The following is a 23,503-nucleotide window of genomic DNA, read 5'->3' as shown; positions in this document are numbered from 1 at the left end:
AAGGTTCTGGAATCATCAAAATGATAAGAAATTTGGCCCAGTCTTCGTAAAGTTACAAGCACTGTACACAGAAAGATGTATATGGGACTACGCACACGTGCATGACACGTGCGTTTATCTCTCACATACCAATAGATAAACTAATTTACCAAATATATCAATTAGTAGGCGGTTTCCCAACAAAATTTTTATCATCATGTATTAGTCAAAACGTATTCTTTCACATGATTGGTAATAAGATCTTCCATTTCTTTTTTTGAAATTGGGGCGTTTCCAATACTGGTCTTTACCTTGGTCTTTGTCTTAAACCATAACCTCAATGACAATTGCATGGGTATTATCTTGGTTACTGTCTTGATGGTGACACAGGTCACCTTGGACAATCTTTAGTTGGATCTACATGTAGTTCATGTTTATCTCCTTCAATGTCCAGCAATAGTACATGTATATCTCCTTCAATGTCCAGCAATCTTCTACATTCATGCTCTTCTCCTATTGTTTCCTAGTGTAGACATTATCATCTGAAGATTGTGCTACTCACATCCTTTCTGAGCAGCACGGTCGGTCCTGCACCCATGCACATACAGCGTCATATCAAGCATGTGACTATGATATCGTAGTCTACCAGTAGGGAGTTTCACAATGTGACTTTATCTGTAGGCTGCGACCCGAATGGCCAGCTTATTGCATATTCAGCTTTTATACGATTCTTGTAGAACAAAAGTTGCTTCACTTGCTTATATAATCACAAAGAATATGAAAAATCAACTTATAGCAATTCTATAGCCTTGTGAATCACCTCTGAAAATGTGCAAATATTACAATGATAGAATTACATGATCTTATCATATTTCAATAGCTCCAGCAAGGATGTAAACCATCTTCAATTCCAAGACATTTCACACTCCATCAAGAATTGTTCATGTTCATCTCCCTAGCATAGTTTGTAACTGATCTCTTCATTTGCCATTTTCCTTTTTCGGGAGATTGGGATAAAGATCAGCTTTTGCTTCCTTTGACTCGGCTCGCCCTGAGAATTCCCTCTGACTCCTGGAATGGAGGCTAGCAATCCTTGTCTTCCATAAAGAAAGGAGAGATTCTGGAGCACCTAGAAAATTAATAACCAGGCAAGGTATGATTATGAATGTTATTTAAGACATAACAATAGGAAATGATGAAATTTAATACATGAAGATGCACATATTCATCTCTATTCATTGCTTCACCCTAACCCCAAACCCTCCTCCTTTCCTTATTTTGTCATATTATTTCATATTCGTAGCTCAAAACAATAGGCAATTTAAAAAGTGAGCACCTGTTGTGAGCTGTACTGTTATCTGTATCGGTATTCTAAAAGAATTGTGGCTAAAAGTACTTTTAGAACTATAATATGCAAAAGGAAATTGTTTATTTGTTTCACTCTCCTCATTTGACTGTCTTTCTCTATGTCTCTTTTTCTATCTCTGTTTTCCATTTCTTCGGCTAGTTTACTGGTCCTCCTCTGCCTACAATATCTCCAGTCTTCCAATAATATTTTCCTGTTCTGGTCTTACCTTTTGCCCTGCCAATTGTGTCTCCAGCATTTATCTTCTGTTTCTTGATGGGTGGTGGCTCTAAGGGATTCCTGGGGAAGAGGTTGGCTCCTGCTACATCTGTTGTGGTGGCAGTCCTGTTGAAATAAAATTAAATGATTTGCCGTGAAATTGTTTATACATGAATAGGGACTTTTCGATTTGTACGTTCACTAGTGGACTGCAACGTATGCTGTCACTTTTGAAGCAGTGCGCATGCGCATCGACCAGCTCATTGTTCGTAGCAGAATTCTCGAACGCGTAGGCCCTTGTTTTGCCTCCGTTCGCAAACTGTGACGATACATGTTCGTAAGCAATCTTTTGTAGGCACGAAACTTCACATTGAAGTCACAAAATGGACCCAATTGACCTGATTCTAGAACCGGAGGGTGGTGGAAGCGTGAATTCTCTTAAATTAACACATTTTCGTGCTTGTAATTTCCCTTAAGTCAAAATTGTTGCAGAATAATTCATAAAATGAACACATTTTATATGTGCATCGCCAATTTGTTGCAGCATAATTTTTGAGATCAGTCCCATACACCGAATTTGGTGTGTTGAATCTTTAGCTTTTCGATTGAATTTCGCACTCACTAAGCAGAATAATTCATAAAATGAACACATTTTACTTATGCAATGCTAATCTGTTGCAGCATAATTTTTGAGAACAGTGCCATGCACAGAATTTGGTGTTATATCTTTAGCTATTCGATCGAGTTTCGCGCTCACTAAGCGAGCGTCGTAGTTGTGTAAAATCGTAAAGGTAACGAACATCAGTCAGCGTGCCTCGTGTACCCTGCTTAAAAATGACCGCATACGTTGCAGTCCACTTATGAAAGTGCAAATCGAAAAGTCCCTAATATAGAAATATTGACTGCTACGGCAGGCATCGCTGTTTCTATAGGCTCAAGGGGACGTTACAACCTGTTATGACCCCAAGATGGGAAACACACACACACAGCACTGTATTTTGTTTCCGTGCTCGCACAAAACAAAATTTACACGTAAACCAATGGGGATCTAAGCAAATTTTATTCATGCGGCCCGTTACCTGGGGCAACGGGCATCTTTTAAAAATTATTGACCGGTAGGCGAGCATGGCTAAAATCGTTGCTCCAATTTCGACCAATCAGATGACAAGATTTATTTAACATACTAAAAAGAGGTATATAATATGTATTAGTTTACAAATATTGATAGCTTCGAGGGCAATGATTAAAACTGTTGAAAACAAAAAAAGACTTTTGTGTATTGCAAAATCAAATAGATATAAATATTGTTATGGTTAATAAAAAATTAAGTTAATTAAAGTTAATTAAAAAACAATTCAGATACTATCAGACTTACCCTTCTGTTTTACTAGAAGAGGTGTCCATCTTCTCTGCTTCTGGCTTCTCGGATTTGGTGGTTGATTTTTCAGAAGACGTCTTGCGCCCTCTAGAGGGGGATGCTTCGTCAGGTTTCTTACAGGCAAGGAGGCATTCCAAGACCTCTTCATGAGCCGATGATGTTGTGCTTGCTGCCCTCACATACGTCTCTAACTCTGACCACATCAGTCTGTACTGTTCTTCCCTGTTGTAGTAGAGTTATTCAAGATATTACTTTACTACCATACCCTGTTGTAGTAGAGTTATTCAAGATATTACTTTACTACCATACCCTGTTGTAGTAGAGTTATTCAAGATATTACTTTACTACCATTCCCTGTTGTAGTAGAGTTATTCAAGATATTACTTTACTACCATACCCTGTTGTAGTAGAGTTATTCAAGATATTACTTTACTACCATACCCTGTTGTAGTAGAGTTATTCAAGATATTACTTTACTACCATACCCTGTTGTAGTAGAGTTATTCAAGATATTACTTTACTACCATTCCCTGTTGTAGTAGAGTTATTCAAGATATTACTTTACCACCATTCCCTGTTGTAGTAGAGTTATTCAAGATATTACTTTACTACCATACCCTGTTGTAGTAGAGTTATTCAAGATATTACTTTACTACCATACCCCGTTGTAGTAGAGTTATTCAAGATATTACTTTACTACCATACCCTGTTGTAGTAGAGTTATTCAAGATATTACTTTACTACCATCAGTCAGACCGCAGCGCGCGCGTTAATGAGGCTGAAAGCTGATTTTTATTCAGCGATATCTGGCGATCACATAACATTTACGTCTGCTGAATTTCCATGCGCTTTTCAGTGAGATTTGTAGGGGTGTACATGTAGCTGCGTTTTTGGTCGTTAACTTCATTCAACATGGCAGCATGCAACGGAAAGTCACTCTCGAGATTTTCAGCATCAGTTTGATATGTAATTTGCCATATTTCGCAATTTGTAAACAATAATTTTCACAACTTTTATTGACGCTATTTTTGTAACATTTCAACTGCTGTTTTGACCCGGGAATTTCACTTTTGGTTCCTGACTTTGGGACAAAATAAATTTGTCCACTTTGAGATTCGTTCGAAAGATGAAAAGTCACTGATCAAAAATATGTCAAAACCTAATTGACGCAAAATCATGTTCTTTTTATAATCATAGTAATTAAGACCCTAAAAACCCGGAAATTACCAATTTGTTCTTTTTATGATAGCGCGAAATTGTGTGATTTCATACTCGTGCACGCTCGCCGTCTGAGCAATGGCAATGCATAACTGATTATTAAACTCCAGGGAGCTCCGCCGCGCCATCGACTAGCCGAAAAAAAATTAGAAAAATGATTAAAAAAGAAATACAGTAGAAAAGAAACATCTACATGGCATGTGAGGTATTTGATCTCGGGTCCTTAGATTGTTGTCAAGACGGCTTGCGCGCACGTGCATTACAGGCGCACGCCACAACGCATGGTTACCAAGATGTGGTATTCAGAATGATAATAAACCAAAGCGAAACATACGTGACGTAGTTGACGTAGTTGACCAATCAGAACTCTCTATTATCACATCGGCAAAATTTACTACTTTTTTTAATTATTCATGAACATGAGCGTGATCTTTTTTGGTTCCTGACTTTGGGACAGCGTAAAATATAATAATTTTGATATCATTGTAAAGAAAAATATTTATGCTTTATGCTGATTATAACATCTTCTTGACGCAAGAATGATTTCTATGTGAAAATTAGCCCTACTCTTTATATAGATTTATCGTCGAAAAACCCCATTTTCAAGGCGAAATATCTGTTTCCAAAATATATCTAACATGATTGTCATATAAGTATATAGAGAGTGCAACTTCTTATCTTTAAAATAAGACCCATTTCATGAGAAATGAACAATTATAAAGGCAAAAACTGCCGATCGGGAAGACCGTCTGCACTACTCATTACGTATGCGAGACACGTAAATTCTTGCATACGTGCTGAATAAAATAGAGGGTTTTCGCACCGGCTGCGGTCTGACTGATACCCTGTTGTAGAAGAGTTATTCAAGATATTACTTTACTACCATACCCTGTTGTAGTAGAGTTATTCAAGATATTACTTTACTACCATACCCTGTTGTAGTAGAGTTATTCAAGATATTACTTTACTACCATTCCCTGTTGTAGTAGAGTTATTCAAGATATTACTTTACCACCATTCCCTGTTGTAGTAGAGTTATTCAAGATATTACTTTACTACCATACCCTGTTGTAGTTGAGTTATTCCAGATATTACTTTACTACCATACCCCGTTGTAGTAGAGATATTCAAGATATTACTTTACTACCATACCCTGTTGTAGTAGAGTTATTCAAGATATTACTCTACTACCATACCCTGTTGTAGTAGAGTTGTTCAAGATATTACTTTACTATCAATATAGCGGTCGTATTGTCAAATGGGTGTGCTAGTCTTCAGGGTAGAGACCCTAGTCTGCCTTGTTGCTGGCATGAAAGTCTCATTTTGTTAAAATTACTGGTAGACAAATGACTTTGCATCTGAGCTAGATCGATGGCCTCTAAAGCTACTATGATTTGAGCCAGGATAATCCTAGAGAGCAATGGGCACCATTTTTGTTCAATATGACCACTTTTAATCTATCCAATATTATTATTGTCCTCATACAAACTTGGTGGCACCATTAGAGTAAACGTGTGCTCAAAAAGAAAAAGCTCATGTTATTCAAATAGTCTAAATTTGTTGTTACCAAGAATAAAAAAACACTGCCAAAACATAGTTTTCAATGATATTGGTGAGTACACATGTAGGAATCTTCATTAAAAGTACCGGTATTGGAATTTTGCACTGAGTTAACAGAAAACATTTAAAAGGAAACATCCCTTTTAAGTACAGTATATCTGAATGACACCGCTTATATACAACCTGCCAATATTCATACAACTATAAAACTAATTATAGCTATCGAATGGACGTATAGTTTTATAAAATCAGAACACAGGAAACTGTACATCCATACTACTATACAACTATGCATCCATCCATCTAAGCACTCATGAACACATTTATAGTTTCCAGCGTATGGTTCGAAGTGCCATAATGATATACAACTATACTGCCCTTTCACACCAGAACAGCATAACTGACATTTTAGTGTTTCTGAGATATAGGAAGAAACATGCCTTTCAATCTGCTATTCAAGGTGTTTTAATGTTTTTATTCAGTGTTGACTTATCAAAATAAGTGATAACAGTATGTTTTAGACCCTAAATTACTCCATTTTGCAAGAAATGTCAGTTATGCTGTTTTGTCATGGAAGGGCAGTATATAGCCATCGAACGGAAGTATAGTTTTATCGAACCCGAAAGCAGAAAACTAAACAACCATACATCCATCGACTGGATGTGTGATTTCAACCAAATGAGGGATTCCTGCTACGAGATAAGCGCCGGTGACCGGCCTTGTCTTGAATAAGCACGTGTTTGCACGCACACTTATCTTCCTTTGTGCAGTAGTAAAGGTCATTCAGAGAAAAATTCTAGACAAAGCCGCCTCCAGCTTGTGATCATTCGCACGAGGTAAAACAAGTTTTAAAGAGCATCTTACTTTTTAGAACCTTTCCCACGTGTAGTGCTGCTTGGTATAGGCAGGGGTTCATTTCTCGTTTCCATGCCAACAAGATGAAGAATGGCTTTTTTACACTCCAGAACATCATCTTCATCTATAACAGGCTTCATTAGAAGTGATGGTAATGGATCTATATGCTTGGGATAAAAATAAAGGAATACAAAATTGAAGATTACAGGTAATTCTCCTCTTTTCTCGCCCCCCCTTCTCTCTCTTTATCTCTCTCTTCTTTCCTAAATCAATATTTCTAACTTCCGACATATACCTATACACTAATATATACATGGAGAAGCCATACAATACAATACTAACAAACTGAATCAATGTCTTTAACAATTTACAATATCTACATATATTATACAATGTACAAGTATGTCTTGGAAATGAAAATTGATTTTGTAAGTATTCTCTATGAAAATATAAAGTGTTCCATCCATATTGATGATGGGCAGTTCTCTTGTATGGCTTTCATGTACATGTACATATTGTTTTTTTGTTATAACATGTCAGCATGTAGGTGGTAGATGATTAATACTAAGGTCATAAAATCATGGAATTTTGAGGTTAATTTTCTTGGAAATAAAACCTCTCAAAATCCGACTGTTGTAATTGTTTTGCCAAATCTTAAAATTTGAACGATCACTGCCATGTCAGATATTATAACTTTGCCTAAAGAGGAAAAGTTTAGAGGGGGTACTGTGCAAGAATGTGCCATTTATGGACAAGAGCACCTACATCAAATAAAGAAATGGAAATAAACCTGTACAGACCTCAATCTTTAAAATATTTCATTACTATTTATCTAAGTTCATAAAATTAACATGAAAATACATGGATCTGATCTGGTTTAAGATCATACTCATGAAATTTCAATAATAATAGATCTTTGTCTTTGCTAGTTTGCTACGGTACATCTGAGAAAGAAAAACAAAAATCAATAAACTAAACGAGAGGTTGCGTGACCTCCCCCCTCTCTCTTCTTTCCTAAATCAATATTTCTAACTTCAGGCATGTACATGTACCTAAACACAAAAATATACATGGAGAAGCCATACAATACGATACTAATGAACTGAATCAATGTCCTTAGCAATTTACAATATCTACACACACAATGTACAAGTATAACGAAAATGAAAATTGATTTTGTATGTATTCTCTATGAAAATATAAAGTGTTCCATCCACATAGATGATGAGCAGTTCTAACTTTGTAGCCACCAGTAGGCAGTCTTGTATGGCTTTCATGTATGTATAGCCCTATTAATCCCAAACCCATTTGACTAAAGTGAATTAAAGCCCCAGCAATTGTCACTAAAGCAGATCTATGACCTATGACTTACTGAGAGCATGTTGAAGATGACTGTATCACTGATGATAAGAGGCCAATGTCTAGACATTCTCTCTAGTTGTGCTTTAGCTGGGGTAGAAGACAAATATATCATTTCAGATAACATTTTATTACTCTTTGATTTGAATTATGTTGAAATATAAATTCATTGTGAAAAAGAACAAATACTGGCAGAATAATTGGCCAATTATTTTGTAAAGACATCTTTATATGACAGAGGTAACATATACATGTAGCAACGCAAAAGAGGATGACAGCTCAGTGCCCATATGGAGAAGGTGCTTAGGATTAAAACAGAAATTAATGACATTTTTGTGCAAGACAAATAGGAGAGTTGTCTGTGACTACATCCCAATCCACTGACTTAATTGCAAACTTGAGATCCTCACAGGTTTATTGATTTTGCATTTCAAATATTCGCTATTCCAGTTCTCTTACTTTTCTGCTTTCCTAGAAATGAATTCATGACAAAGGTTTGGTTTCCCTCTAAGGTATTAACATTTCAATATCAAGACCTTCCAAGGTGTCCTTACAAAAGTCCAAATAACAAATCAACAATTGATGAACCAGTACTGCTCTGATATCACAAAATCTATTGAATGGACCAGCCCGTGTGGAGAACATGTCACAAGGAAACAGGGAAATTGCTGCACATTGAATTAATTCACTAATATTTCAGTTGTGATTCAGTTCTTTTGCAGCATAAAACTTTACCAATATGAACCAGTCACAAAACTCATGACAGTTCCTGGTTTTAAAGCCCCACTGCACTAGTTTGGCCAGGAGGGATTAGACCTCCCTCCATGGTCACTGACAGGTGGTTATCTCATCAAATCAGCTCTCAATTAACATAAGAAAAAGAGGATCATGGGAGACCAATGGTCACCGATTAGGCATTGTTTGCTATTTAGAGGGTGCATCTAGCTATTAGTAGTGCAGTGGGGCTTTATCAATAACCACAAAGAATGAAGCCTCTCTTAAGGCGCTTCTTCATCATTTCGAGATTGCCAAATAGCCCGCTATTTCTGATTTGGGAAATAATCCTGAAGTTACAAATCGCGTCTTCATCAGCTCGAGATTTGACCTCAAAACTTGAAACTCGACCTTTAGAAATTAGCTCCAGATATTTTTGCGTAGCGTTCGCGCATAATGCTAGTCTTCGGTCTGGTGAAGACGCAATGGACAAATAGCTGTATATTTTGCCAAATAGTGGGATATTCCGCAAACTATCCCAACCAAATAACCCGCTAATTGCAACTTCAGGCTGATGAAGACGCAAATTAGCTGGATAGTTTGCGATCGGGATAGTTCAAATAGCAGGACATTTGGCAATCTCGAGCTAGTGAAAACAGGCCTAATCTGACTAACCTCTCTCCAAAGGCAGCTCAGATTCACTGTCTGATCCTTCCTGGCACGGTGCCAACCGGTTCTCCTTCATGAAGTCACCAAAGTCATTGATGCGGTAGTTAGTGACCCTCCCTCCACACCCCTCACTGATGGACGGGGGATCTTCTAAGGGTGACCGGGAGGTGGACAGACAGTGGAGGTTGATCTGACCGCCATGGCTGGCCAGCATGTGGGAGATACACTTCGTACCTTGTTTACGGGGCTGCTCTAGCATCACCTGACGCCCGTTCAGCAGGAAATTGGTGAGGCACAAAGACGGTCTGCTGTTAACCTGTAGATATATCGATGAAGAGACGCCAAGTTCAAAGATCGGCAATGCGTGACATTTTCATGATTTGGCGCGCAAGCGCACGTGCGAGGGTATAACACACGTATAAGGTATAGCGTTTTTTCAAAATATAGCGCGTGCGTCATGCGTAAGAGCATTTTCAGACCCTCGAAATGTGTGATGTCACGCCTAATGCGTGATACTTGGAAGCTCTGTAGATGATGGTGGAATGTTTGCATGTTAGGAGAGCTGTTGCCCCAAACAGACATATACATCTATCAGGGGTAAGAGTAAACCACCTTTTTTTGTCACCATTTTTTTTCTTAAGTAAAAAAAAAAAAAATAGATTCAGGAGAAAAAAAATGGCATCCAACAGCATTCCCGCCCCCCCCCCCTTTTGAGTAAGGTAATCAGGAAAAAATTGGAAAGAAATTGGGAAGAATTTTGTTGTTGAAATAAAATAAATAAAAATCGGGGGAAAAAAGAAAAAACAATTTAAATCGGGTAATTATCAGGCCTGATGAATGATCCAGCAACAACTGCCCTGTGTTTTATTTCACCAAACATATTCGGTGAAGTGTTGGGTTGTGTTAGGGATCTTGCAAAAAAAAAATCTGATGACATTGTTCACATTAAAGGGTAGTCAGAAAAATGATGACAACTGAAAAATATGATGTCGTTAATGTACAGTATCTACATTTCGTTTTAGGTCAAGTATAGGGTTAGGAGTCTTTGGTGACCGGTTTCTGTGAACAATTTGGCAAGTGTAGGATATCGATACTGGTGCATGAGTTGTATAAAAGGAGAACTAATGCAAACATTTTACAGATTTATTTTTTAATTGTCTGAAACTGAAGTGTTCTGTTAACAGAATTGAAGGAAAAGAAGAAGAATTTAATTGAATTTAATTGACAAAGGAATTTGACTTGGCCTTTAAAAGGGATATACTAAAGAGGGAAAAGGTGTACATAAAGATTTAAAACTGTATACATGTACATGTAGCATGCAACAAAGTTTGTGTGTATAGATCAGACTATAATAAGTTATACAATACTTACATCAACAGGCGAGACTCCATAAGCTCCAGTGCAATGAAGTAGCTCTGAAATAAAAAAGAAAAGAAAAATAAATATTCAGAAGTATGATTTCTCTTCAATACAAAATGAGGAAATAATGTTACCTGTAGGAAATGAATAAACAATACATGCTGGTTTTTAACATACATGTTTAATGCATGACAGAACATCATACTTTTTTCAGGATGGTTAAAAAGAAACATAAATAATTCTTAAAAAATCACACATCAATATCATTTTTGAAACTTTTTACAATGGAGACTCTTTTTGTTACTTTTTTTTCTCTCTCTCTTCCACTCTCTTTAAAGCTCTCTTTCCTTTCTACTGATTACTATAATGATGATGATCCACAGCACTTGTATGGCACCATTTATCTGTTTCAAATAGTCTAAAGCGCCCACTCATGTTTAACAGTGAACTGGAGATGAACAGAATCCTTTTTAAGACTGTTAATTTTTATTTTCTGAGCTTTCTAAACCAGCTATGGCTTTTTGTGGAAGATACATGTAAAAGAAAAAAGCACCCTTTTTTTATAATTTTGACACAATTGCTGATCTATCTCTCTTTTTTAAAAGCCAAATTTCTTTTCTCTTTGCCTTTCAAAAGAGTTAAAGAATTTCCATTCTTGAAAGATTAAAACACCCTTTGGCAAGACAATCTCCTGATCTCTCCTTAATAATGCGCATGGAACCTCGCTACAATTCCTTTTCTTCTAAAAGCCAAGTTTCTTGTTGCAGCTGCAACTCTTTAATACGTGTACAATGAGTGATTTCAAGTTGGATGTTAGTGTTTAGAGCAGTCAAGAGCTCTTAAAATGAGCTAAAAATTTGCTAATGAAATTAAGAGCCTGATTCCAATTTCAATATCGATAGCTTAACACTAACAACAAACTAGAAATCAACATTTGCTTAATCCCTAGGGGCTAGCGTTAGTGAATAGGACATTTGTTCGTAAACTATTAGCACTAGCCACAAAGGTAGTTCAGCAGACAACAATTTTGCGAAATCGATAACACTAGCCACTGGAAGTTGACGATATTCAGAGGTCAAAGCCTTAACACCAGTTGATTTGCATTTCAGTGTTTAGGGCTGATGTTAGTGTTTATTAAACACTAACAACAGCCCTAAACACCTAACTTGAAGTTGAAATCCCTCAATGTACATATTAATACAAGTAAAGAAAATAATGTTTACATAATGAGAAAATAAGGAAATGATATGTTGGATCTTTACCTGCTCCTGCCACCCTAGGCTGGCACCATTTGAGAAGCACCTTATTCACACCTCCTGCTTTACTTCCTCCATCTCCAGATCCCCCACCTCCTCCTCCCCCTGCTCCTGCTGCACCGGAGCTCCCTCCTCCTCCTGCTCCCTTGCCGTCTCCTTCACTCTTCAGCTCCTGGGCAGCCACAATGTGCTCCATCTTGTGAATCTCCACATGAGCTTGACGGTGGTGGAGCAGCTCCACGTCATAGTTGGCAGAGCTGCTTGCATTTTGCTCCTCCTACGGTAGAACCAAACTAAAAATGTTAAAGCCCCACTGTACGTGTGTGTGTGTGTATTTGGGTTTTTACAGACGTGTATCAATCAGATATGATTATTTACATCTGGGGACCGACTTTTAACGTCACCATCCGAAAGACGTGACTCAGTTTCGAACCTGCGTTCTCGGCTGAATCAGTTTGTAACTTCCACTGTTAGCTGGATTACAGACGCACGCCACAACGCCTAGTTTGTACTGTACTACTTGTAGCTACTTGCTCCATCCATATAGAAAACAATGCCTTAGCGGTGCCCGTTGGTCCCCCATGATCATCTTTTTCTTATGTTAATTGAGAGCCGAGGTGATGAGATAGCCACCTGTCAGTGACCACACTGGGTGGTCTAATCCCTTCCGGCCCAACTAGTACAGACAGGCGTTAAACTCCATGTGGGCTTCAACAAAATTACATTGATTGAAAATGTACAGAAAATGATTTCTATACTTACAAATGTTTTGACAATGTACATGCATACATGTATATGTATTTGACTGCTCTATGGGCAGAGTCCAAGCTATTTTGTCCAATACATCAGTGATCAGGGCCCCTTCTTATAATGATTTGCAAGTCCTCTTATCAATTGCAATTTTGTAGTCCCCTAACTCTTTTGTACTTAGTTGCAATAGATATCCATCCAAAATAAGTTGCGATTAATATCAACTCTTTATAAGACGGGGCCTGGATCTGAGAATTTAGTATGGTACATGACTTGTATGGTCGTTGCATTAATTTCATTGTGTAATAATCCTGCTAGAGCTTGGACCAGACCAAACAATGAAATCAAATTATACTTTTTGTGTGTCAAATTATGTTTTTAACTCCTCACCACTTAGTGATGCATGGACATAAAATGGCCACATACCTTGGACTTGCCCCTTTTCCCCTTACCAGATCTTGGAAAGACTCAACTGTTTCTTACAACCTTCCCATAGAAACATTCTATTTTAACTCATTATATTCTATACTCCAGTAGGCCTGCTAAATATTAGGTTTGTTTGAAAAAATAATTTCTCCTGAGGCTGAATATATGTTATATTTATTAGGTGGTGGTGGTTATTTTACCTGGCTGCTAAGAAAGCATAAATGCCTGTTAGTAAGCGGCGAGACAGCCGCCAACTTTAGGTCCTCTTCGAGGGACCTGGTAATGAGGATTAATGCCTTACCAAAGGGCGCTAGCGCATCGCCTTGGTTTCGAACCCAGGTCACCAGATTACGAGACCACTGCTCTACCAACTGAGCTATCACGCCTCCTATTAAAGAGTCATTTCTGCTTTTGTTCATATTGTATCATTGTAGAAGTTTCATTGTAGATCAGCCATATAGTCGAAAGAATTCATGCACGGCTGATTGTCAACGAAACGGAGTTAAGTCTTTTCTCAATTCTACTTGTTGCTACGGCAGGCACCCAGTGAAAACTAATTCGTTTAATCGAATTATGGAAATGCAACCACTACTTTAAACAAACTGAACTTTGTTATTCCTCTCTCATTTTTCATGATTAAGGTGTCATATGAAATGGCAGAAAATGAACTTTCTAGAAATGTGATTTTCTCTTTGAAATTCAGATACCGTCCACCAAAAGACTTTTTGGTTCCTCTCTTTAAATTGATTTTAATCACTCATGCGTGAAATGGGCATCATTATAAGTTGCATCAAATAAAAGAAGAGGATCTAAGCTTTCCAAATATGTGTCATTTATCAATTATAATTATGACTAAAACATCGATAATTCTTGGTTTCGTTTTTTTTTGGACGCACCGTACTAAATAGCCTTGCGGGAAAGCAAGGTATTACATGTACCTTCATGGGGATGCCTGTTACAGTGGTTATAGCCAGATCAAAGTGAGTCTGGAGGAGAGAAACAAGCTTGGTTGCTAGGTGACGCCCCGCCTTGGTGGTGGTCACATGACATGACTGATGGGAGGAGACAACGCTAAGATCTTGGGTCAACCTCACAGCTGGAGCCTGGTCAACAGGATGGATGTTGACCAAACACAGTTCACAATGGTCAATCGGCAAGAGACTAAATAAGAGAGTGCATAGAAGGGATTTTATGAGAAAATGATACATCTATTTGGGAGCACATAAAGATAACGCCCCCCAAAATGACGGTGGTTGGGACAACATGAAATCTAATAGACCAAGAGCCTTCAAAAATCAAAACAGATTGTAGCAAATTTCTAAAAAAATCTACAGGTAAACATTTTGTTTTTGAGATCAAAAATTTAACTCTCAAACATATTTATGTACTGCCAATACAGATGAACTTTCGTGATAAAAATCAAAAGAAGCTCACAATAATACATATTTGATTTAAAAAGTTGGAATGTAGAAAGTACTAAGTGATCAATTTAGCGAGAATAGAGAAGTTGATTATGTTTCAGAATTACCCTTCACATGGTGAGGTAACAAATTCACTGCAAGCTATCTATCTTTCTAACTTTTTATATCTGTTTGTCTCCTTTCTAAAACAAAAATAAAATAAATGAATACATGAATGTTGATTATCTTACTCATCTGAAGCTGATGCTATCTTGTTCTGGTGCTGAATGTTTTCCTTCAAATAGTCTTTGATTTCATCGATCTGTTCAATCCTGCACAAAGAAAGAGGCATGTTTATGTGTCAAATAGCCTCGTTGATGATGATGATGGTGAGATTCATAGCAATGAGGAAAAAAATAAATTTGCTGTAATATGTGAGGAAGAACACTTAAAAGGGGGTACAAATAGTTAATTGCTCATTAACAAAGTACATGTCTACATTTTTCCATAATCTGTAAACAAATGCTATGTACAGCATGCTCTATCTAAGAGAAGGTCATAACAACTACACTAGCCTTCAAAAGAAAACAAATCTACAAGTAAAAGCAAACTATTACGATTGGATTATAAAATCATTGAAACTACACCCTCAATGCTTAACTGGTCATGGAGAGGTGAGGTTCCTTTATGTAGGAAGTATGGGAACTTCACACAATTAAAAGTAACACAAGAGGAATAATTAAATACAGGTTTTTGAAGGCAGTAAACCTGAGACGTAATTCTTAGAAAGTATAGATCATTCATGGTGGAGAACAACTTCTTGATAGAGTGTAATAAATTAATGCATTTAATTTTCTATAAAGATCTTGGGCTCAATATTTAATAGTTAAAGGACTCTTGACCATGGGAATCATTTGCTCACGTTGTAAGAGAAGTAAGGCAGATGATACGGCCACGGTTTATATTGGGACTAGCTTCATCATCAGACAGCTCTCGCTGGAGATCCGTTCTCTCACACAGCATCTCAACAGCGCCCTCTAACCCATTAGTGATGCTGACGTCTGCCGTCTCTCCATCTCCTGGAGGGGGTCCTAGGTGAGCAAGTGCTGTCATGATCTGTAGAATTATGAAAGAAAACCCAAAGTGGAGTGTGTTTTGTGGGGAAAATGATATTATTCTGTGGATTTCCCATGAGCCAGTGCAATATAAACAATTCTTTAATAGTCTGGGTTTTTGACTTGCAGGTCTTGGGTAATCGGCATTCCTCTCAACAAATTCAAAACAATTGATGATGATAATAATAATAATACTCAGTTTTTATATAGCACTTATTAGAATCACTAAGCGCTTCCAAACTTGGAGATTATTACCCCGGCTTTAGCTGTGCTGCCATTGCAGCATTCTAGCATTTCAAAGAATTAATTCCTGCCAGGTACCCATTTACATCACCTGTGTCGAGTGTGGCAAATGTAGATCAATGTCTTGCCAAAGGACATTAGTGCCGCGGCGGGTCTCGAACCGCGGACCTTGTGATCGACAGTCCGGCGACTTAACCACTCGACCACAGCACCTCTATTATTCAAAGAAAGCAATTCTCAAACCAACTCCTCCTACAACAAATTGAATGCTCTTATTATTAGTTAACTATCGTGGGCTCCTAGATGTACAAGCTCCCCAAAAAGCATATTTAAAAAAGATTTAAAGGATAAATGTTCTATCTTTCTCTCTTGACTTCTTTAACTTCCCTCTTCCCCTGCTACCCCAACTCCCCAAATCTTGAGTTCATTGTTTGCTACATTTTATTTGATTTGATAATATATAAAATATTTACTGATTGTTTTTTTTTATTTAAACAGAATTATCTCATCAATTAAATGCAGTCCATCTTTTGTAGTGACCCCATCTACAAGTACATTGCAGATTAGTTGAATAATAATCAAATAATAAACTCTTACATGGGTGGTGTTCTGTTCAGCTGCCCTCCAGCCATTGATAACGTGTGCGAGACTATCACTTGCTATTAGACAGACCTGAAAGAGAGAGGAACAATATGAAATATTTAAAAAGAGAGTCCATCATGATGTTGTGAATGTGAAATTGAACAAAGGTAATATAGTGGATAGCAACACACTGCTTCATGTTTCCAAACTTCTCCAAAAAAAAATTGAAATTAAAGTTCAATCACTTCTGCTCTCTTATCATGACATCGATCATAAGCCAGGGAGGAGTGAGCCTGTTGGTGGCCCTCTATTTGGCTCTCATTCGTACTGCTTTTATTAAAGGTAAAGACCAGTATTGGAAACGCCCCAATTTCAAAAAATGAAATAGAAGCTCTTATTACCAATCATGTGAAAGAATATGTTTTGACTAATACATGATGATAAACCGCCTACTAATAGATATATTTGGTAAATTAGTTTATCTACATGGTCTGTGAGAGATAAACTCATGTGTCGCGCACGTGTGCGTATAGTCCCATATACATCTTCCTGTGTACAGTGCTTGTAACTTTACGAAGACTGGGCCATATTTCTTATCATTTTGATGATTCCAGAACCTTGCAGTACACACCAATACTTATATGCTAGATGATCAACCTTTTCTGATCGATTTCATAACGTTTCTTTCACAATGCAATCGCACGACCATAACTGGTCTTTACCTTTAATGACTAATTTTGGAGATTATATAGGTATTTTTTTAAAGCTTTTTGATTTGTCATCACTCACTCACTGTGCAAGACAAGTTTTAAACTAATCCCAAATTCTAGGACGTAGCCCTGTAGGGATTTAGGAAGTTCATCGCTACATTGGCCAGGCCATAGCTAGCTAATTAAAATCGAATGAAGTTCCAACAAACAAAGTTGGTTCTGATTGGACAGTTATTTCATGGTACTCCAAAATGCTACCAACCATAGAGATTGTACGTGAGAGGGAACTATTTGGAGCTCTGTGATTTGACCTATGAACCACGCTCACATACATTAACATGCATGTGTCAAAACTCTTTCTCTCAACATGCTATGGGCCAGGCTTTCATACTAACATTTCGGCTTTGAGGGAAGATATCATAGACCACTCTGCAGTATTCCATGATGCCTTCAATACAACAGGTCCATAGAGACTTGGAGAGAGGAGCTAATGGAATGAGACCTGGAGAATATGCAGGAGAAAATAAAATAAAAATAAGAGAAGAAATTGATCAATTCAGTAAGTTCAATTATGTGAATCAGGGTTTTATTAAAGACAAGTACCCCCTGGACAATCGCCCTCCGGCCAGTTTCTAGCGGGAAAATTACCCCCTTGAAAATTGATGTAAATCTATTCAGTCATAAAAAAAACTTATAAATAATAAAAGTTTATAATATTCTCTGGGGAGTAATTGGCCTCAGGGGTGGTTGTCTTTGGTCTTCCTTGGATAACCGGTGGGAGGGGGGGGGGGGGTAATTGTTCAGGGGTGGATGTTCTCAGGGGGAATTTTGCGGGGTGATCTTTCAGGGGGTAATTGTCCTGATACGATGAATCAGAGATTGCTCAGAGCAGGTTAGAGCAAGGTCAGAGTTTGAGTTGTGTAGTTTAAGTGTGGATATACATGTACACGCTCCCAACATTTAAAGTGACCATTCAGTGGGAATGTGGGCTGATTGTGACATGAGAGCAAGTGAGAAAAAAACCCACCCTAGAATGCTGTACAATATATCAGAGAAACATGAGACACCAATAATATGCGTTTATTCTGCAAAATCTCAATCTGTTATAAGGTACTTTCCACAAACGTCACAGAAAAGTAGAAAAGATGAATAAATGTCATCAATATCATTACCTGGTGTCCTTGCTTTGCTGACGACATCAAATTCAAATGGCTGGTTGCAGGATTCAGCAAAGGAGGCTGAATGGTCAATCACAAAGACCGTCTTCATACTGGGGGGAAACGCCATGATGTGTGATGGCCAAAAGAGCTTCTGTGTGCTTTACCTGAAAGAAAGAAACATTTAACCAGTTACTTGCTTGCATTAGTGTTTCCGGAAGAGTTTAAATGATTACAAATGCTTTTCTCTCTTCCTTCGATTCCCTTCACCCTCATCTCCATCTTCTTCACATCTATCTTCTTCTCCTCCTTTTCTTTCACCCCTTCCTCCTAATCCTATAATTAATATTTGCCCCATCCGTCGCAAATCAGGTAGTTCATGAAGGAGCAGGAGGGGAGAGGACTCGGAGGGTGAGGTAGGAAGGGAGATGGGGGAGGGAGACTAGGTTTCTTGGGCAGTGTACACGGGGGGAGGGGGGGGGGTCCGGAAAACTTTCATATTTTCATCTTCGACTCTTCGAGCTCGAGTGATAAGTCCGACTTAGTCCATTTGTTGCTAGATCTAACACTAGGGAGGCCAATGCCCGGGCGTAAGGCTTCTACACCTACGATTTGTGCGCTCGTCGCCCACTTCAAAAAATTAGCAAAGGGAAAAAAATGATGTAAAAATAAAAATTGAAGAAAATATGAAAAGAAAATACAATTATACATTTCACAACATACCTATAATCACGGATCTGTAACAGTCTTTCACCATTTGTTGACAATCTTGCAGATTTTGACGTTTTTTAATCCAATAATTGTGGTTGCAGACGACCTTGACGCACTCGCACCACCGACTAAGAAAATCCTAGAGGGCGTAGAGGTTTGCTCACTAAAAACCTTCTCATTGGCAGAAGGTAGACCCTAAAAATATGGGATCCGTTTTGAGTAAAGAACTTTTGATAGAGATCAATATTTCAGATGTTCACAATTGCCACTTCTAACAACTAGAAAATATAAAGAAAAAAGATTATATCTTTTTAAATACAGATTTTTACAAACTGAACATTCGAAAGTAGATAGAGTACGATGTTTCTGTCAATCTTGCGTTGGTTTGAGCCCTATAGCTACATCCATCTCAAAATGAGAAGGAAAACAGTGAACAGTGACGTCATTGTTCGCGCCAAAAATAAAGGGTATTGCGACATAATCTGAGCTCCGGTCAGATCGTGCGCAAAGCGTAGTCTTATTTATAGACCCTAGTACCTTATTCTCACACAGCACTAGATACGAGTGTCGTGCAGTAATGTATGAGAAGTGTTAAAAAAGATATTTCAGTAAAAAAAAAGTCTACGTGAGCAGTCTATACTCCAATTGAGAATTGAAATGAAAGCCATGATTTGAAGGTGTGTGTTGTATGATACATGGTTAGTGAGTGTGTATGTTACGTATAGCGAAAGGGAGAGAGAGAGAGAGAGAGAGTGAGAGAAATATTAGTACACGTACGTTGCATGCATGGATGTGCGCTATGATTGTGTTCGCTGCAAGATGGATTTTAATTGGACCTCGTAACTTCTCGATCGTTGATAATAAGGAATACTCATGAGGAAATCAAATTATTGGAATACACATCTAAGGTAAATATCAATGAATTATATATATTTCTTTCCTTTTTTGAACCATCGTCTTCGGCTCGTAGTAGTAGAAGATGTAATCGTTCGCACATTGATGGCTGGACTTCAGCCTGCATCGGGGCTTGCCTGTGTCGGTGGAGGGATCAACTAAGAAGAAGAAGGTGTGTACGTGTGCGACCGATTCAAGGCTAGCCGCTGTTGAGTGATTGCACTTTCGCGCGAAGTTTTAAACTTCATCATGAACTTTGTCCCTCGGGCCTGTCTAATTATGAACGTAACTTTGCGACATGAAATATAATTGTTTCAAGGCTCTTACGTACGGAAAGGCGTAGAAGGAAATGGCTACAAACCAGCTGGATATCTCTTATTTGATGGAACCTATGGAGTCGGCAGATGGGTGGATTTTCTTAGTGAAAGTAAATGCTTTCTTTTAATCTTAGTTTTAGTATAAACAAATTAGTAATTAAAAAGTTAGATTTGGGCATTGGCCTCCCTACTAACACTAGGGTGTCTGATCGCGCACCCGATGTTGTGTGCTAAAATTCTTCCCATAGAGATTACACGCATCCCTATGCAGCCTACGTGCATTGCGCGACCATGCAAAAAAAGTCATTTTTTTTTTTTCAAATCGAGATTCAAACCTTTATCTGTTGTGATCCTGAAGGTGAAAATCAATGAATGAGGTGTCATATGAAAGAGCAGGTGAATTCCAATATTTCCAAAGGGGCGTAGCCCCCGAAATTCTAAAAATATCTTGGTCAAAACAGCAATTTAAACATTGTGTCCTGGCTAACTCTGAGGTTTGTCACTTTTGAGATATGACGCCCCGATCGATAAGTAGTCCCAGTCCCAAGGAACAATTCTATGTGATTATATTTTCGCTAGCCCCCAGGGATCACAACTGATAACAGTTTAAAAATACCCTTCTCGCTGTTTGGTGGATCAGCTAATTAGGGGGCGTGCGCTCCGCTCAGTCCAAACCATGGTTACATCGCGTAACATCTCCGCGCACGAACGAAACATAGTGACTGAAATTATGGTTGGCAATTCCCTCGATAAACCCGGAAGTGAATACACGCTATAGTCAATGGCAATATCGCGGAGACAACGTGCGTTGTCTCCGCGATATTGCCATTGACTACAACGTGTATTCACTTCCGGGTTCTACAGCGGGAATTGCCAACCATACTAGTCAATGGCACATGTCGCGGAGACAGCGTAGCTCAAGCTGCAAGTCGCGGATTGGCTTAGCAGCATGCGTACGATATGCATACGCTTGCATATCGCGCGATACAGCTGTTTGGCTAAATTTAGCAAAACAACATCACTCTGCGTGGACGTCTTTTTCGTCGATTTTGACCAAAATGATATGAATATACCAGCGTTTTGGAGGGGCTGTAACTTTTGATAGAAACATCGGTGAGACTTGAAATTTGAAATGTATTATTCTGATAACATTTTTTTATTCAAATATCAAACAAAAATGGTGAAAAACGATCCCAAATTGAAAATTGAAAAATCGTTCAGACACCCTACTAATAGGGAGGCCAATGCCCAAATCTAACTTTTTAATTACTAATTTGTTTATACTAAAACTAAGATTAAAAGAAAGCATTTACTTTCACTAAGAAAATCCACCCATCTGCCGACTCCATAAGTTCCATCAAATAGGAGATATCCAGCTGGTTTGTAGCCATTTCCTTCTACGCCTTTCCGTACGTAAGAGCCTTGAAACAATTATATTTCATGTCGCAAAGTTACGTTCATAATTAGACAGGCCCGAGGGACAAAGTTCATGATGAAGTTTAAAACTTCGCGCGAAAGTGCAATCACTCAACAGCGGCTAGCCTTGAATCGGTCGCACACGTACACACCTTCTTCTTCTTAGTTGATCCCTCCACCGTACCGACACAGGCAAGCCCCGATGCAGGCTGAAGTCCAGCCATCAATGTGCGAACGATTACATCTTCTACTACTACGAGCCGAAGACGATGGTTCAAAAAAGGAAAGAAATATATATAATTCATTGATATTTACCTTAGATGTGTATTCCAATAATTTGATTTCCTCATGAGTATTCCTTATTATCAACGATCGAGAAGTTACGAGGTCCAATTAAAATCCATCTTGCAGCGAACACAATCATAGCGCACATCCATGCATGCAACGTACGTGTACTAATATTTCTCTCACTCTCTCTCTCTCTCTCTCTCCCTTTCGCTATACGTAACATACACACACCTTCAAATCATGGCTTTCATTTCAATTCTCAATTGGAGTATAGACTGCTCACGTAGACTTTTTTTTTACTGAAATATCTTTTTTAACACTTCTCATACATTACTGCACGACACTCGTATCTAGTGCTGTGAGAATAAGGTACTAGGGTCTATAAATAAGACTACGCTTTCCGCACGATCTGACCGGAGCTCAGATTATGTCGCAATACCCTTTATTTTTGGCGCGAACAATGACGTCACTGTTCACTGTTTTCCTTCTCATTTTGAGATGGATGTAGCTATAGGGCTCAAACCAACGCAAGATTGACAGAAACATCGTACTCTATCTACTTTCGAATGTTCAGTTTGTAAAAATCTGTATTTAAAAAGATATAATCTTTTTTCTTTATATTTTCTAGTTGTTAGAAGTGGCAATTGTGAACATCTGAAATGTTGATCTCTATCAAAAGTTCTTTACTCAAAACGGATCCCATATTTTTAGGGTCTACCTTCTGCCAATGAGAAGGTTTTTAGTGAGCAAACCTCTACGCCCTCTAGGATTTTCTTAGTCGGTGGTGCGAGTGCGTCAAGGTCGTCTGCAACCACAGTTATTGGATTAAAAAACGTCAAAATCTGCAAGATTGTCAACAAATGGTGAAAGACTGTTACAGATCCGTGATTATAGGTATGTTGTGAAATGTATAATTGTATTTTCTTTTCATATTTTCTTCAATTTTTATTTTTACATCATTTTTTTCCCTTTGCTAATTTTTTGAAGTGGGCGACGAGCGCACAAATCGTAGGTGTAGAAGCCTTACGCCCGGGCATTGGCCTCCCTACTACTAACACTTCTTAACAGTTAATTGCTAGGCCTACCGCTATACAGAAGTGCTGGATTTTTTGCTATTTTAATGTAATGCTTGTAATTATTATCTTATCAAAATCAACATGATAATCTCTCCATTTCCATCTCGATTATGTTAAATTTGGTTCATTGAATGAAAAATAAAAAACTTTCAAGAAAAAAATCAACAACACATCAATGTCAGTGTTTGGGACCACACATTTCTAACTGCCGACAATTTACATTGACTTTGCACAGTGCATGCAGAAAAGACTCGAGTCGACTGAGCTGAGCTGAGCTGAGCTCCTTATTAAAAATGAAATTGTATTTGTTTGAGCTATGAAAATACAAGGGATAGAAGTGCAAAAGTATCATACCACTGATGTGAGGCTTATTCCAGGGATCCAATTTCAAGCTAACCAGTAAAACAGCTGAACTTCAGGCCTGGAGTGGAGACCGGATCGAGGACAGCATGCAGCAGGACTGGGCACATGCACGCGTCGACTATGGCCAGGCTCATGCATGCACGG

At 38.2% G+C, this 23,503-nt stretch overlaps 1 protein-coding gene across 2 annotated transcripts; it reads right to left on the bottom strand.

Annotated features, from left to right (window-relative positions):
- Positions 1 to 441: 441 nt before the first annotated feature.
- On the bottom strand, positions 442 to 23,478 carry LOC586539 (integrator complex subunit 13). Of its 2 annotated transcripts, none has more exons than XM_030981625.1 (15): positions 23,351 to 23,478; positions 18,310 to 18,461; positions 17,533 to 17,639; positions 16,443 to 16,517; positions 15,410 to 15,603; positions 14,739 to 14,819; positions 14,026 to 14,248; positions 11,918 to 12,188; positions 10,668 to 10,711; positions 9,303 to 9,612; positions 7,927 to 8,003; positions 6,564 to 6,721; positions 2,919 to 3,143; positions 1,554 to 1,669; positions 442 to 1,108 (listed from the first exon to the last, which is right to left on the bottom strand). In XM_030981625.1, exons 2-15 carry the CDS (start codon positions 18,422 to 18,424, stop codon positions 960 to 962), a joined length of 2,145 nt encoding a protein of 714 aa, XP_030837485.1. In that variant the 5' UTR covers positions 18,425 to 18,461; positions 23,351 to 23,478; the 3' UTR covers positions 442 to 959. The 2 variants fall into 2 exon arrangements, with proteins under 2 accessions (XP_030837485.1, XP_030837486.1); XM_030981626.1 differs by having other exon boundaries at positions 23,394 to 23,440.
- Positions 23,479 to 23,503: the final 25 nt, after the last annotated feature.

The sequence above is a fragment of the Strongylocentrotus purpuratus genome, unplaced genomic scaffold (genome assembly GCF_000002235.5).
Source record: "Strongylocentrotus purpuratus isolate Spur 01 unplaced genomic scaffold, Spur_5.0 spur5_scaffold_12, whole genome shotgun sequence".
Classification (NCBI taxonomy): domain Eukaryota; kingdom Metazoa; phylum Echinodermata; class Echinoidea; order Camarodonta; family Strongylocentrotidae; genus Strongylocentrotus; species Strongylocentrotus purpuratus.
This window is presented reverse-complemented; position numbering and strand designations above follow the sequence as displayed.

Excerpts from the sequence above, each read along its gene's own strand:
- LOC586539 (XM_030981625.1), bottom strand. The coding sequence starts at position 18,424 with ATGGCGTTTCCCCCCAGTATGAAGACGGTCTTTGTGATTGACCATTCA. Across the intron at positions 3,144-6,563 it reads CGTGGGAAAGGTTCTAAAAA|GGAAGAACAGTACAGACTGA; the intron begins GTAAGATGCTCT and ends CTACTACAACAG. Across the intron at positions 1,109-1,553 it reads CACAATTGGCAGGGCAAAAG|GTGCTCCAGAATCTCTCCTT; the intron begins GTAAGACCAGAA and ends TTAATTTTCTAG.